At 51.4% G+C, this 16,128-nt stretch overlaps 1 protein-coding gene across 4 annotated transcripts in view; it reads right to left on the bottom strand.

Annotated features, from left to right (window-relative positions):
- Nucleotides 1-297: 297 nt before the first annotated feature.
- The window catches only part of Slc12a7 (solute carrier family 12 member 7), an 82,875-nt gene continuing 67,044 nt past the window's right edge, over nt 298-16,128 (bottom strand). For 2 of the 4 annotated variants that reach the window (XM_048458957.3, XM_048458939.3), the window contains exons 18-25: nt 12,163-12,358; nt 11,602-11,771; nt 11,363-11,494; nt 9,273-9,380; nt 6,709-6,887; nt 6,115-6,129; nt 3,202-3,335; nt 298-2,084 (exon numbers count right to left, since the gene is read on the bottom strand). In XM_048458957.3, the coding sequence (XP_048314914.3) occupies nt 1,993-2,084; nt 3,202-3,335; nt 6,115-6,129; nt 6,709-6,887; nt 9,273-9,380; nt 11,363-11,494; nt 11,602-11,771; nt 12,163-12,358 (1,026 nt within the window). In that variant the 3' untranslated portion in view covers nt 298-1,992. The remainder of the gene's footprint in view (nt 2,085-3,201; nt 3,336-6,114; nt 6,130-6,708; nt 6,888-9,272; nt 9,381-11,362; nt 11,495-11,601; nt 11,772-12,162; nt 12,359-16,128) is intronic. The other 2 variants (XM_085676566.2, XM_048458948.3) reach the window with 1 other exon arrangement.

Below are 16,128 nucleotides of genomic sequence, written 5' to 3'. Positions count from 1 at the left end.
CCCTCCTACTCGTTACCCCGTTTTCTGGATTATAGCTCCACCTGCACTGTGATGATTCTGGGGCTCTCATCCTTAGACAAATTCTGTGCTGACAAACACAATGGCGGTATTGAGCCTGCAGTTATTAACCCTAACGGGCTGGAAGGAGAGTTCCCTCCGAGGCAGGAGGGTCAACCCTAACCCCGAGTCGGCCCCGCAATGGACCTCTCCGAGGAGCTCTGGAAAGAAATGAGTCAGTGCATCTTCTCCCATCACTGAATTTTACAGTAAGTGAGACACATGAGGTTCTTCAAATACTTACATGTCATAGAACTTTACTCTTCTACTAAAACAAAGTCATACAAAGACAACAGCCTATAAAAAGGAAAACGTGAAACCGATTCAAATGGCCACAGTTACCAGGAGCACAGAGTTTGCAAGAGAAAGGACGCTGGACACTCTGACGGGGGGCTCTTGTGAACAGTGACCCAGAACCTGGAAAGGCCTGCCACCTAGGGCCTTCCTACCTGCTGGCAGAGGCGCCTCCCTGCTCTGCTCTGGCTATTTAGGGTCTGAACCAAAGTCAAAGCTGAGTCAAATCAGGAGTGGACACCACTATACTGATGGGGACACGAGCTTGGCAGTGGTTACTCTGGCCAGCTGACCTCCAGGTGCCTAACGAAGCCCGAGGAACCTGTACAGGTACATTCTTGGCCTCTACCCTAATGGGGACTTCCTGAATATGGACAGGATTGATTCTCTTGGGGGAAGCCAGAGATGACCCAGGGCCTGGCAGCATGGAGCATCCATACAGAAGATATCTCTATCACGCTTCCCCCAAGAGGGTTAAATAAATAAATACGCCATACAGAACACGAGGGACTAATCACTGCTGCTGCCCGCAGCCTTCAAACAGACCGTGACCTACAGAGCAGAGTGCACAAGGGTACAGTGCAAATCATGTCGGGTTCTTGAAAGTACAGAGGTGCTTGTGACCCCAGCTAAGTGAGGTTACCCACGGCAGGGGAACGAGAGACTCGGCCAGAAGACTTAGGGCCATGACTGCTGATGCTGAAGGTGTTGGGCTGGGGCGTGTTCTTTTTCCCCAGGAGGGTGGACGGCATGTCGTATGTGCAAAGCGGTACGCTGCGCCTCCTCATGGATCACACTCTGGGAGGCTCCTGCTGTCATGGACTGTGTGCAGAATTCTCAGTGTTCCTGCTGTCACGCTGTGGCTCTCTGTGGTCACCTGCTTGAGGTTCCCCGCTCAGTGCTTATGAAATAGAGTGTCTGGGTTCCCGTGAGAAGAGGAGGCAGGCTGGCTGCAGACATCCCTGGCTCTGCAGGAGCTCCAGATGGGAACACAGCTGGCAGGCACCATTCACCCAAAGGGTGACCCACTCCTACCCTGTAAACACTATCTCACTTTCCAGGGGTACCCTGAGCCATGCCTGAGGAGTGTGGACAGGGAATAAGGAGGTAAGAGTGGACAGTCTTCAGCTTGCTTACTGAACAGAAAGCACAGCGAGGTTACTCAAAGAAACAGAGGTGGCAGAAGCCAATGGGGGAACAGCTCACTGACATTCTAGCCCCAGGGAACTGTTCACATGTTCTTGTTCACATGTTCTGGACAGGGTAGAAATGAAATGTAACTGCCACAAAATACTGGACAGTCATCCACAGAAAAGGGATACTAGTATCTGGAGGCGAGGCCCTGCCGATAGTGGGAAGAGCTGACCCCAGAGTCCTGGGTATACCTACCATTGCCCACAAGGACACAAGGAGCCACTCCCGTCAGAACAGCTCTAGGCACTGCCCCTGGAGCATCTCCTGCTTGGAGGAAGCCTAGGGGTGTTATGTCTGTGGGAAGCCATGTGTGGCAGAGTGACCAGAATCACTGCGACATCTTGGTAGGGCAGTGGCCACCGGTCAGTGGCGTGCTGGTGGGCCTGAGCCTGGCCATAGGCTGCTAGCATAGTCCTGACCCATCCAGGTGTGTCCAGGCTACAGGTGTTAGGAGTAGATGGTGATGACTTCCCGGCCGCCACCCCTGACCAGGAGGACCCTGTTCAGCCCTTCAGTCAAGACCTCAAGAAACTCCATGTCTGTGGTGATAGTTAAGGCCATACCAATCTCAACTGGACACACAAGGGACTCCAGTTCACACTACAGACAGCTCGAGAAACCAAGGCCAGTGGCACATTGGCAGACCCCAAAATGAGCTAGGGACCTCTAAGAGGAAATGAGGGGGTGACGACAGGAAAGACCAGGAGGGAAGCTGCCACCTCCAGAGAACAGAGATAGTCCTGGAGCTTCCGGTTACTAACTCAATCCCCCTGAAACCAACAGCAGCTAGGTCACAGGAAGCCTGGTGGTTGAGTGGTCTCTGATCAAAAAACCTAAGGAAACGTCTCCCTAATTTGCCGCAGAGGTCCCAAGTGGCTGCCCGACAAGACCCCGGAGATACTTTGGCACTCACAAAGCACAAACTGTCAAGGCTGTGGCCAACAGGCTGAGCTGTAAAACTTGTCCCCTTGATATGCCACTGGGGGAAGCAGCCCAGGGAGCATGCTGAGAGGACACCCATCCAGACAGGGAGACTCAGCACTGTCTTTGAGGACAGCTCTGCTTGTGGGAGGGAGGCCACTGAGACCAAGAGTCAGTAGGCTCAGTTTTTCCTGTGTGGGTTTACTGCTCTAGTCAGGAAGGCTTAGGGCAAGACTGCACTTGCTAGGTATTCGGGGAACCCAGTTTGTGTCCTATGAACCAGGCCTATCACCCAGGGACACACCAGATGGACTTGCCACTGCCTCCCATTGGGTGCCAAAGTAAATCAAAGGCACATCCTGGGATGGGGCTGTGGCCCAGGTGGAGTGCTTACTAGCATACCGGTGCTCAGTCCCGGCACCACAAGAAAGGGCCCGTCACTAATCTCAGGAGCTTAAACGCAACATTGTTTCTCCAAGTGCTAGACGGACCCAGCCAGCCCTTCAATCTGCTCAGACTCCATGGCACTTGCCTTCCTCTGTCCTATCTCCAAGGTCCCCAGGGCAATGCACAGTACACAACAGGCAGAAAAGCATGCTCTGGTACTGATAGGCTCAGGGGGACCCCTCACTGTGTCCCCCAGCTCACAGGAGCGGAGGCTCCGAGAATAAGGGGACCCAGTGCTGTAGCTGCAACACTGTTTACCCTACCAGCAGGAAACATTGGAAAGGATACAGTTCTCATCACCCTGACGATTTTTCGGAGGGCCTGGCATATTCAGCAGGACCAGCTGTGCATCTTGGGACTTGTTGAGGACGACACCATTGAGCTTCACTGCAGTGTGCATCCTCCTGACGTTGGACTGGTCCCTGGGAGAAGGGTGGTACAGCGGGCAGCACAGTGGGCTTGAGGCTTGCAGCCTACCTAGCCCTCCCATTATGTTCATGTACGCTAGGAAGGGCTCAGCGGGTCATCTGAGGACAGGTGTGGGGCAACTTACTTAGAAGCAGAAAGCGTTTGGCTCTAGATACTTTAGAACAGCGCATCGCTAAACTGCTAAGCTTCTAGGGACCGTAAAGTAACGCAGGTAAACTACAATGCATTTGGTAAGCTGCGCTTGCGAAGCAGCCATTGGTACAGGCAGAGACAGGGTATGGGGCACAGCAGCTGCCTGGGCAGACGTGGGAACTGGCCTGCCTCTTAGGGCAGGGGCTACAACTGCTGAATCCCTGGCATCCTCCTGACCCCACATCTGTTGAACTAAGTACACAGCACTGAGGTCTAGGGAGGTCTACCAAAGTCACGACATCACCACCCAGGGACTGTCAGGGTCTGTGCTGCAGCCGGTATTTAGCAGAGAACTGGGTTTGGGCTCAGGCACCCCTCTTTCCTGCCCTTGCCAAGCTGCGACTAAACTAAGCTTCTAACATTGTGTGGTTCAGATACTTGTCTGTAACCTCCAGAGTGAGCAGAGCATCGCTGACCCCTACACCATGTGCCCTGCTGCTATATGGGGCTCTGTACTCCTCAATGTCCCCGGTGCTAGGGATCACAGCCACATAAGTGTGAGGATACCACAGAGGCTAGCCTTCTCATCTACCTTACATCCCCTCTCTAGAGGACTCTATCAACCGAATGTTTAGGAAGCTTCCTTGGGAAACTGCAACAGAGCAAGCACTTCCTGCCCCTATGAATCTGCATTTTTATCTGTTTTGGGACATCTGGCACATCCCTGGGCTCAGGGCATAGGGCAGAATCTGTGGCCAGCCTGCTCATCTGCCCATACAGTCTTGATTGCAGCCCTTCTGAGTAGAGGCATCTCTGCCTCAGATACAGGGACAGGCAGATGAAGCTGCCATTTGAAGGTCATAGAGAGGTCCTGGAATGCCCAGGATCACACCCACTGATCAACTCGACTCTAAGCCAAATATATCAGCTTGTAACTGCCATTCTTCCAGGAAGAAAACAGTCATGGGCCCTTTATCTTCTCTCTTCAGTTTAATTTGATAAAATTATAGGCCAGTCTCTGTGGCACCATCCAGGCCTCTCATTACAGGAACCCTGAATTCACTGCATGGGAAGGGCACAATTACTGTGTGTTTGGTCCAACAGCAGTTCCCAAACTGCATGAAATACAAGAGCCCAGGGGTGAGAGACTACAGCAGCCACATGGAAGCTGAGTGTCAGTTCTGCGTCTGACCTATCATCCATGCCCTGTTGGAGCTAGAGAGACACCAGAGGGTTCAGGAAAGGCCTTTGAGTTCTGGAAGCTACCTGAATCCCATCTCTGCGCCCAGTAACACAGCAGAGTTAATCAGTAGAATGTCTTGTTCAAATGAACTTTCTAGATAGCGTCCAGACCTGGGAGTTAAGTCTACACAGCAGTCTTGGCAGCAGGAGGTAAAGTCACATGTCCTTGGCACTCTGTCAGCAGAGCTGCCCAAGACTGTCCAAAATAGAAAATACATGCACTCAAATGTCTACAGATGCTAAGAGGTGCATACCAACACACGCATGCAGGTGGGTACACCGGTGTGTACACAAACACAAATGTACTCAGACCAGCACACATGCTCATCTGACTGGCAACACATGCATGAGCTTTAACTGGTGCACACATGTTCTAACTGGTACACACGTGCACTCTAACCAACACATCCACAGGAATGTGGATAGGATATCCCTGTATAGGATCCAGGGAAATTGTGAAAGAAAACACATCCCTTGCTAGACTAACCAGGAAATGGGCCTGATCTCTAGAACTTCTTCCTGACTCTGGCTGAGAAGGCACGCCTAGGTCCTGAGAGATAAGTAATTCCCCCACCAAGATTCCCTATGTGTGTGCAGGCATCTATATGTATGTAAAGGCACATGTGTATGAGAGGTGTGGGATCAAACCCTGTTGCTATATGATTATGTGTTTTAATAAACTATGGGGGCAGGGGGCTTTTGGATTTCCAGAGAGCAGAAAGCCTAGGGTGTCTCAGCTTCACGAGTTGGCCAAGCTTCTCAAGGTTCCCTCAGCGTTTGAGTAAATCAGGTATAGTCATATAACTAAGAGCTCCTTACCAGTACTGTGTACACTACCTGCTTGTCAGGGACAACACCACAGAATGACCGACGTGAGGCAGGACAGGGACAGGGACAACACAGATCAAAGGACCAGAGCGCTGTCTCCAGGCAACCCCAGCCTGTGTCTTCCTAGAATGCTCCCACCCATAGGTTTGCAGCTGGACCCTCAGATCCCCGCCCCAGACTCCTGGCCCTGACATCCAGTCCAAGAGCTCACACACAGGTACTCTGATCACACAGAACTGATCCATATCCCCTTCTCGCTGGAGAGGAAAGAATGGGAGCCTCCTGGGTGGACCGTGAGCTAAGAAAGCAATTTTGTATCAACTGAGTAGATGGGGAGGGATGTGGGTAAAGCTGCTCACTGCTGCAGGAAGCACACACCTGGCCTCCTTCAGAGCAGCACAGAACCAGCCCTCGGACACTATCTGGTGTCACTTAGGGAATGTGCCCTGAGCGACTCTGAGAGGAGGCAGTGAGGTCAAACAGGGTGTTCTACATGCACAGGACTGTACACACGCACGCAGGCATGCAAGGCAACTCAGTCTACAAGGCTAAAAACGAAGGTGCACTTACAGGTTTCCCCACTCTCTACATGGAAGAGAACACAAAAGAGCAGGTTACTCTAGCAGAGGAATCCACACAATTGAGTTAATTCAAGTAATGGTGGCCATGCTAAGCTGGTAAAATGGCTGACCATGGTACTTCAACGGATTCTCACCTCACACGACCCCAAAGCCCTCTTTCCCTCCCTAGGAACTTGGAGCTATAGAATCATCCCACCATGAAGAGCCAGTCAAATGGGGCCCCTGGTTTTCTTTCGGGCATGGGGACTATGTCAATGGAACTTAACTAAACCTTCATAATGGCATCCCCACAACTGTGACAGCCACAAGGACTTCAGTCTTAAGGTTCTCAAATCAGCCAAAATGATGGGGACCTAGACTTTTGGGGGGTCTGGAGCTCCACCTTTCCAAGGGGAATAAGCTCCTCTCTCCAAGTGGAGGGAAGTCCTTAGCAGCAGGAGAGTACAGTTCCCAGTCCAGTCCCCTTGTGACCCGACTCACTGGTGCTGGCAGCATAGCCTTGGGCTGGTCCCAGTTCTCTGCAGGCCTGTGGGCCTGTGGTCTGCCCTTACTGTGCACTGGCCCAGCCCACAAAGAAACTCACGGCTTGAGGCTGAAGAGGTCTTTGAAGCCGGATGCACTGGTGTCCTTGTTCCTGTGTTTCTCTGCGATGAGTTTCTCTTTTGTCCATGTCATCTGCACTTTGTCAGGTGTTGGTGGGGCTTGGGTTCTAGCAGCTGCTGTGGTATGGGATGCTGTGTTCCTGTCGTGAATCAGCTGGGCCTGGTGAGGGAACAGAAGACGTTTGGAATAGACGGTGGCTCTTGAAAGCTACCCTGGAGGGAACTTGACCAGTGAGACCGATAAATCAAGAGGACTCGTGTGTAACTGGCTAGGACCCCTCAATCACTGGACAGCAGCTCTATAGAGGGCCCCGGAGCTGTCCTCACCCCATAACAGTCTCTCTATCTCTTATACTACCAGATGGGCTTCTGGTTCCCTCCACCACCACTTCTTACCTCACTTCCCTGCCTTAAAAGCAGAAAGAAGGATCTAGGACTCTGCTGAGTTAAAGGAACACTGGTGCCATAGACTCCTTACGTGGTGTAGACCCTGACCTCCCAATCATCAAACCTGACCAGCAGACACACCATGGTGTACCTCTGTAGTAGCTTCCATCTCAGAGAGGAGCTTGCTTCAACCCCTCTGGCTTCCCCTACGGAAGCAGGGCCTGCCAGGCTCACAGAGGCTTTGGAAGGTCATACCAGGGTGGTGCCTGGTAGTCCTGGGAGGATGAACAAGCAGAGTGCCTACCTAACAGCCCCATCCAGTGGCTTAGGCACCAAGGAAGCAGGGTGAATATTTAAAGATCTCTTTGAGACCAACCTGCAACCCTAGGCCAGAGGCAAAGATCTCAACAGTTCTTCCTCTTGTCGGGCTATGACAGCCGTCACTAATTCTCTGAGTCCAGGCTGCCAACAGGGACAAAATGGAGCATGGTATCATGTCTCAGAGTCACAACTAAGGCTCAGACAGTAGAGGGGGAACTTCTAGACTTCACTGGGGACGAAAGACTCTAAGAGACCTTGCTCCAGTAAACAAAGTCACCCACATAGAAGCTAAGTGGGCCAACATGAAGCTGAAGATATAGCAATCCCTACATGGAAGGCCCTCATAGCTAGGAATCATAAATGTCCCCACATGACAAATCAGTGTCTCAAGGGAAGCTGGCGGTAAGTGGTGACCCCTTGTCTTCTTCATACTTGACAATGTGAGCAAGCCACTGGCTGATGAGGACACATGTAGGGTCCAGACAAGTGAGTCCGGCTGGGTGAGGAACTGCACCTGCCTGGCCCTCACAAGTTAAGCCAGGTATGGGCAAGAGCCCCAGCCAGGGTGGATCAAAGTCCACCAGGGATCACTGCTCATCCAGAGCCATTCAGTTCTGTCTGTTCAGCAGGGGTCATCAGGGGCCTCCACGATGGAGACCAGCATGGGTTCACTCAGTTATGTCTGAACTTCACGGTCCCTCTGTGCCCTCATCCCCACCGTGGCCTTAACTTCCTCACAGCCTCCACAGGGAAGAAGAGTCTGTGGGTTACCCACCACACCAGCAGTGCAACCGAAGGTTCCCAGCCATCCTGCTGAGCTACTCCAAACTAGTGGCCCCTGTCCCACATGGAGGCACATCTCTGCTGAAGTCAGACTCCTGACTTCACTACCCCAAACCCTCCTTGATCTGAGTTTAGGAATTCTCAAGGTTAAAGAGGCCACTTAATCCAGAATATTTTGTCCTGGCTGAGGCTAGAACAGGCAGGTTACCACTGGGACTCCCTGCAGTCCACAGGGACAGTGACAGAAACGAAGCCACTGAGTCTTCCCAGACAGTGTTGGAGCCAGCTGGCAGGCTGTAGTCTCTTCCACAGATACGGATGGCATCCTATCTGGGTCCTAGTTCTCCTGTCTCCTAGGCCCCCAACTCTCTCCTAAGAATGTGGGGTGATCACCGCTCTGATCCTAGCTGTTAGTCACGTGATCCACGTGCTGACCATGGCCAATTCCCATGGACACTGAGGTCACAAAGTGGTGGGAGGCAATTGTCCTGCACCAGTGCCCTTGTGACCACGTCTTATCACTGACCCCATAGAGAAACATTCCCTCCACCCACTCTGCCACTGCAAAGTCACAGATAAGATTCTGGAGTTCATACAACAAAAGACCTACGGGCATAGCCTCAAAAGAGGTGGCTGTCATGTTCTTCACCATCTGTGCCTTTTTTAGGTAAGAAGTGACGACAAAGATTCCATCCCTCAGAGTCACGCTGTGCCAATGGGCACAGGGGGCCAGGCTTGCTCTTCTCCAGCACTCAATTCCAAATGCCATGGAACTATGTCAATCCAGAGCCACAGGTTGCTGGGTTGTCCTCTGCCCCCATCAACAGCACAAAACCCCACACTTGGGGCCAGATGGTGCTACCCTAGCTACTTTCTTCTCCCCGGTGCACATACCTCTCTCTCTCTCTCGCACAGATCCCCACTCTGGGGCCAGATGGTGCTACCCTAGCCACTTTCTTCTCCCCGGTGCGCATACCTCTCTCTCCTGCACAGACCCCCACTCTGGGGCCAGATGGTGCTACCCTAGCCACTTTCTTCTCCCCGGTGCACATACCTCTCTCTCCCGCTCATTTTTCGACAGCTGCATCTGTTTCAGCATCTGTGACCTCTGCTCCATCATTAGTGTCTTCTCATAGGTGAATGCAGAAATGTCATTTTCAACCTAAAACATGTCAAGATGCAAAAGTAAACAATGTATACAAAACAGCGACCTAACCCCCTTTGTCAAGCAGACCTAAGCAAGCAGTGGCCACACATCCTAGGCCTTGAGTGACAAAGTGCCCCTGGAGTGACACAGCACTACCCCAGAGAAGCCCGGGAAGGAATGAGTTTGTGTGACTACAGATGGAAGCACGTGGCTGTAGTCTGCAGTAACAGGTGGAGAAATCACAGCCTACTTACATCCTTCCTGGGGACTCGGTAACACTACCACACAGACGATGCTGCTGCTGCATCTCATACTAACCAAGCACACAGCTGCTCGGGGTTCTGGACACGGCATTCCTGGCTTGTCTGTGGGAGCTGTGGTCTCTAGAGACACACGCTCCCAAATAACTGGTATCAGTTCCTGTCTCAGACAAGTTGACCCCTCACAGAATTAAGTCCACAGGTAAACATACCAAACCAAGGGACAACAGCATCTAAGCTCTTGAGGATCTTGACTGTTGGGACTCAGAATAGCCCTGCCTGTTACACGCAAACACCCAAAACCTTACACTCAGGTAGCCCCTTGTCAGCTGACTGGGTTCCCAGTCGTAGGGCATAGACCTCTGTATTCAGGAATGGAGGTTAACTCTAGAAACCAACTCTTGGAGCAAGAGTGAAACCGAGGGTTGGGCAGCCTCATACATGTACATCACAGACACAGGTCCAGGTCAGGGCCTGGATGCTGGTCTCCATGCGTAGGCCTGGGCTGCTTCACAAGACCTTATCTTTTTCCAGGGCTCTTTTCCGGGCAGCTTTTGTTACTAAGTCGAAAGATGGTTTCTGACTGCTAATAATGCTGTTTCTACGACTTCTAGGTGCAGCCAGACCGAGAGAGCCATCTACAGAGGAGTCTGCAACTCCAAATGGCTGAGAAACGTCTAAATATGCCCAGAGCACAAAACCCAGTGATAGCCAACCTGCATTCTGACTTACACAAAGCTCTTACAGAGGGAGAACATAGCCCTGTACCACAAGGGTCCCTGAGAGCTGACAAGAAAATGCAAGAGGTCGTCAATAATGCAGGGAGATGCCAGGCCTCATCCATGATTAAAGAGACACAGCTAGACACAGGCAGCTTGCAAGCTTTGCAGCCCCAGACCTGGGACTTCTCCATGGGACCACGGGAGGGTAGTGGCTCCCTCTGCCTAACGTGGCACTCCATATGGCCATGGAAAGGGAATGGGCCCTTCTGGAATACCCTTCGCCAGCCCTAGAGCTGGGATATCTCCATGGAACCACAGGAGGGTAGACGCTCACCTACCTAACGTGGCACTCCACATGGCCATGGAAAGAGAATGGGCCCATGGAAAGAGAATACCCTTCACCAAACGGCCTCTCTGGGACTACTTCTACCAAATGTGACACCCTCCCAGTTCTACCCCAGGGACCAAGCTACACAGCCATGCACAGACTACAGGGTCAACGTGCACTGGGTGTCATCCATGATCAAATGGATGATCAGAGAGTAAGCCATCCAGACCACACAACTGAGAACATGGCATTCAGAGAAAGCAGAAGGCAATGAGGAGCGAAGGGTACACGGTTCATCCCCATGGAGCTGCTCAGTCCATAGGGACAATCTTGGGTCCTCGGGCACAGCTGGAGTAGGCATCTTAGAATTCACTTCACTCCTTAGTCATTCGACAGTAAAATACATCTACTGTAACCCAGTCACTTTATTCTGCCTGTTATCCCCACACTCGTGGCCCTATTACTCACAGACGGACAAGTCATTTCCAGCTGTCGAACTATAAACTCACAGACAAAACAGAGCCAAGGGCTCCAGACCTCTGGGCAGGTCTCACCCCTAGGGACTGTACCCCACGGGCCTTGTCCCCCAGAGCTGCTGTTAACTGAGGATGGAGACCACACAGTAACCCAGAGGAGCATGACATCCAGGTTCCCCTACCCACCGAGAGCATGCAGGTAGGTACGCACCATCTCCACCACTTCCACCTCGGCACTGATCCTGAGGTGGTAGAGGAACATCTGTAGGTCCTTCTTCATCTGGATGCTGTTGTCATCCACCTGGGCTACAGTGAAGATGCGCATCCGGCACTTTCGCCACACCTGGGGAAGGGAGGGGACATTTCTGCAGGAACTCAAGCAAGGACATACCCTTCACGCCGTGGTGTCCCTGTAACCTAGCTGCGGCCCTGTGTCCCTGCGGCAGACACCTTGTGCTGGCGCAGCAGGAAGGGCAGCAGCATGAGCATGCCCCCGTCATGCACAATCCACCACACGTCAATGTTCCCGTCACTGAAGCGTTCTTGGTTCTGCGGGAACAAGTCAATGTTTTTGGCCACCAACAATGCCTGGTGTGCTGCTGTAGTGTCACGGACAGTGTCTGTGGAGAGAGGCATACATGGGTGAGATCTAGGGTGGTGAGGCTAGCTTCCCTACAGAGAGTGGGGATGCTGTCATGGGCTAAGTAGGCAGGATCCCATGAAGTCATCTACCCAGGAGGGCGTCAAGGAACAACTTCCATGTCACAAGCTACTCCATGGTCTCCACAGGGTTGTGTGCCACATTCTAGGAAAACCCCCAAATGCAGATTGGGCTTGGGTATTAGGGGAGAAAATATTAAAGATTATAAAGTAGCCATTTGCTTTTCCAGGGACTAACAATGTGGCTAGCACAAAGGTCCCAAATATATACTCTCTGGCCAGACTTGGATGTGACAGTAACACGGCTGGGGCTATCGTGGAACCTTGGGGGAAAATGGTTGCCACACCCACCCACAAAGTTCTTCCAGGAGAAAGGGTTATCTGCCTGCTTCCAGGACTCTGGCCAGCCCATGAGGACAGTGTTGTGTTTCATGCCGCCAAGGCCAGCTGACTGGATCAGGTGAGATGCGCCATCTCGCAGGTTGGAGGACACCACCAGTTGGCAGAAGCCTTTGGTCTTCTCTGCACTCATCAGGGATCGGATGTTCTGTGGAAGTTGCAGGGGAGTGTCACTGTGTGATGTCAAGACACATGTCAGTCACAATTGCGGTGAGGGGGCCCTACACATATGCCACAGCCTGGCATTACGGATGGAGACTTTGAGGAGAGCTTGGGAGTTGCTGGCCATATGTATCTGCACATATATGTGAGAGACGACATAAACCTGGCACCGTGAGACACAGCTGTGTGTAGGTGTCAAAGAGGGTCACCACCATGAGATAGCGCATTAAATATAATAGTGTCTTAAAAGAATCTCTGCCTTTACCAAACACTCATTATTACTTGGACTGGAGGTGGGGGTCAAATCAGACAATGATCATTAAATTACCATAAATGCTTCATGGTAATGGGTCAACTTTAACGGCCTCTGAGCAAATCCAGTGCTCCAGCAAGAACTATCAGACAAACCACAATGTCGGTCTCCACTTCCATTACTCTGTCATCCCATCACCACATCAGCCATCCACCAGGACAGCTCCCCCCCTCCCCAGAGCAGCTAGGGGTCAATAGAGAGAGTGGCCACTGTGACTCAGGACACACCGTTCACTAATCAACAGCCCTAGGGATGCTGCCTTTACATATCTATAGTGGCCGGCCTACTAGATCCCCTTAGGTGCAGGGTGTCAGACAGAACCTAGAGGAACAGCCCTATTAGACTTCACATGTATGTGGATGGTAAGGCCACATCACTGTAGGCACACATTTTCCACACTTCGTGTAGGCATAGGGAGAAGTCCCTCTTCATAGTCCCTGATGAGATTCAGACTTAGCATTGATGCTGTGAGAGTCAAGACTTTGGAGACCCTGTAATGAGATGAGCGTAGCTTGCATGGGAGACAGATGTGCTTGGGGAACTAGGACCAGGAGGGGTGAATGATGCTCCCAAAGAGGTCCATTATGACCATGCTATAGGCCAAGATGGGGAAACGTGACCTTATTTGCAAAAAATGTCCTGACAGTTCAATGGGACCCAAAAATCCAGTAACAAGTCACCCTAAAAAGATAGGCGGAGAGACCTGAGGCAGAAGGCAGGCAGCTGTGTGGAGACGGAGGCAGAGGCTGAAATGCTTAGAGTCCCAGATCCAGAAAAGTGAGGAAGTATATTTGAGCCCACCATACCCACACCTAAATTTTAGACTTCACCCAGTCTGGGTCTGCTCCACTGGTCACGTGGCACACCTTTCTCCTTTCTTTACTTGATTTCAGGGGCCTATGTCAGCCCCACAGTGCCCTGCACTAGAGCGCCACAACCAAGGCTGTACTGAGATTACACATGGTTCCCCAGCATCCCTTTCCCTCCTCCCTTACTTCCTGATCATCTTCACCACCCATCACCCATCCAGGGCACACCAGCCTCACACAGACATGTTCCACTTATAGAATTCTGCGTAATTCGGGAACAATCTAAACACACTGTCCTAAAAGGGGAACATGCCAGGGAGTGGGAGGCAGCCCAGGCAGGAGGTGTGGTCACGGGGACACAGCTGCTCCTAAGCAGGAAGGAAGACAGTGCCCAGGATGGGGGTTTCATAGGAGAAGTACTACAAGAGGCTGACTCAGCACTAGGGCTTGTGGCGGGGACATTCTGTTGTCCTTCAGGCTGAAGCTGGCTAAAGGTCACAGCAGAGATGGTTGTGGAATACTGACCAGGACTTCACAGGGCACCAAAACACCACTGCCCTGGCTTTGTGATGCCTGTATCCCTGACACTGGCTGCAACATTGCTTTCTCCATGCTACAGATTCAAGGAGCTGAAGCTGGGTCTTCTTGCCTTACTGCTAGAGAAACTCCTGCCTAGCCTAACCCTGAGTAGGCAAGCACCTAGCCCAGGACGGCATTATAACAGACAAGTTAACACATCTGTCAGGGTGACTGTGGGCAGGGAGATCGTGCAGGAGAAGAAGATGGGACCTCAGTTAGGGAAGAATAGACTCAAACTCTCAAGCCTTCTCATACAATTGGTGTGGTGGAATGGAAAGTATTATTAATTCTGATAAGGAGAAACCATGTAAACAAGTTTCTTACACAAGCTTTGATCATTTATAAAAAGGCTTTCCCAAAATGTCCTTATTTTTATACTATCAACAACAGTCTGATTGGAGGACAGGGCTCCATCAGAAAAGTGAATCAGGGCCCAGATACTGACATGTGGGACAGATGGCCCCTTGGGCAGCTCCTCCTTGCTTTTGCTGATCAACAGAAATGACTAATTCCAAAGCTAAAGCCGCCTTTCTCATAACCTTCTGCCTAAAAGCACTTAGAGACTAAAATCATCCACCCAGGGATTAGGGGTGGCTCAGAGCTGAGCACCTGCCTAGCATGTATGGGGGCCTAGGTTCCCCACCCCAATCCCAGCACTGCAAAAAATAAGAGAATCAGACTGTTAGAAGCTAAGGGTGCGTCTCATGTCTTATTAGGATGGAGATTGAAAGTGGGGTCCAATGGTCCTTAGCAGCCATCACTTCCACACAAATACCTTTTCCCATGCGTTACTAGTGAGACCAGAGAGCAGAAGCCCATGCACACCCTTATAATCTGCCCAATGGGTGGTCCTAAGCCCAGGGATTTCCTCCACAGTGCATGGCAGGGCTTAAAGCAGACACTGGACTCTCTGTGCCCACGAGTTATCACAGAATAAAAGCAAGAGCATCTCCAAGACAGAGCTACCTACTTCCCCATAACAGGATGCCTCTCGGACCAGCTGCAGGATAGATACTAGCGGACAGGACAGAACACCATCCATCCTTAAGGACGATAGCTACAATGTTTCAATTCACAAGACAGACAAGTGCATCCTTAAGGATGATAGCTACAATGTTTCAATTCACAAGACAGAACCGTCCATCCTTAAGGACGATAGCTACAATGTTTCAATTCATGGGTTTACAGTCAACAGGCACCAGTGTTTAGATCCAAGGAGCCACATGCTGATGGACAACTGCTGGCCTCTTTGGAGGGGCAAAAGAAGGATCCATGGTTTTCCTGTCCTTGAACTTGCTAAATCTGACTGACCTGAAAAGTTGTCTGAGTAAGCAATGCCATCACTAAAAAGGCCACGAGATTGTCATTCCAGACCAGGGTCACCAACAGTCATTTCCACCCAGGCTCACAAGCACCCCTCTGAGCAGTCTTACACCTGGCATGGTCTGAACTCAGAAATTAGGCTGCAGCTTGCAGACACACAGGCAGCAGGAAGCCTGAATGTACAAGCGAGACCAGATATGGATGACCTTTAGAGAAAAGCTGATCACCCCCTCCAGAGAAGAGGGGGATACCCAGACACGGCAGCCATGATGGAACCCTGGGTCAAGTCCACAAAACGGAGAAAGGAGTAAAAAGGTTTCTGACAAACTGGGAAGCTGGACACTGGAGGTGGACAATCAGGAAGGGTTCTAGATAGATGACAGAATAGGATGTCACAGGAAAGGGGAGGGAGACGACAGGACCCTGGCCTGTGGGGACAGTGGAGGCTGGAGGCAGACATGAGGGGACTGATGATTCTACTTGCTTGCCTCTGCTTAGGCTGAAGATTTCCTGTCGCAAGTCTGCAAGCAGAGAAATAAAAAGGCATGCATAGGATCCCGGGAGTTACACAGCCAACAAACTGTGGGCAGCAGGCTACAGAGATGGCACCAGTATGTAACAGGAGCATGTTCTAGTCACTCTCCCCCTCATTCACAGGATCAGGACATCTGCAGCACACTGTCTCTACATACTAGAAGGAGCTGGGATGCATGGGAACAGAGCTATAACAGG

Source organism: Myodes glareolus, chromosome 15 (assembly GCF_982192425.1).
Source record: "Myodes glareolus chromosome 15, mMyoGla1.1, whole genome shotgun sequence".
NCBI classification, from domain to species: domain Eukaryota; kingdom Metazoa; phylum Chordata; class Mammalia; order Rodentia; family Cricetidae; genus Myodes; species Myodes glareolus.
Note: the sequence above shows the minus strand (reverse complement) of the source record. Positions and strands in the feature narration are given on the sequence as shown.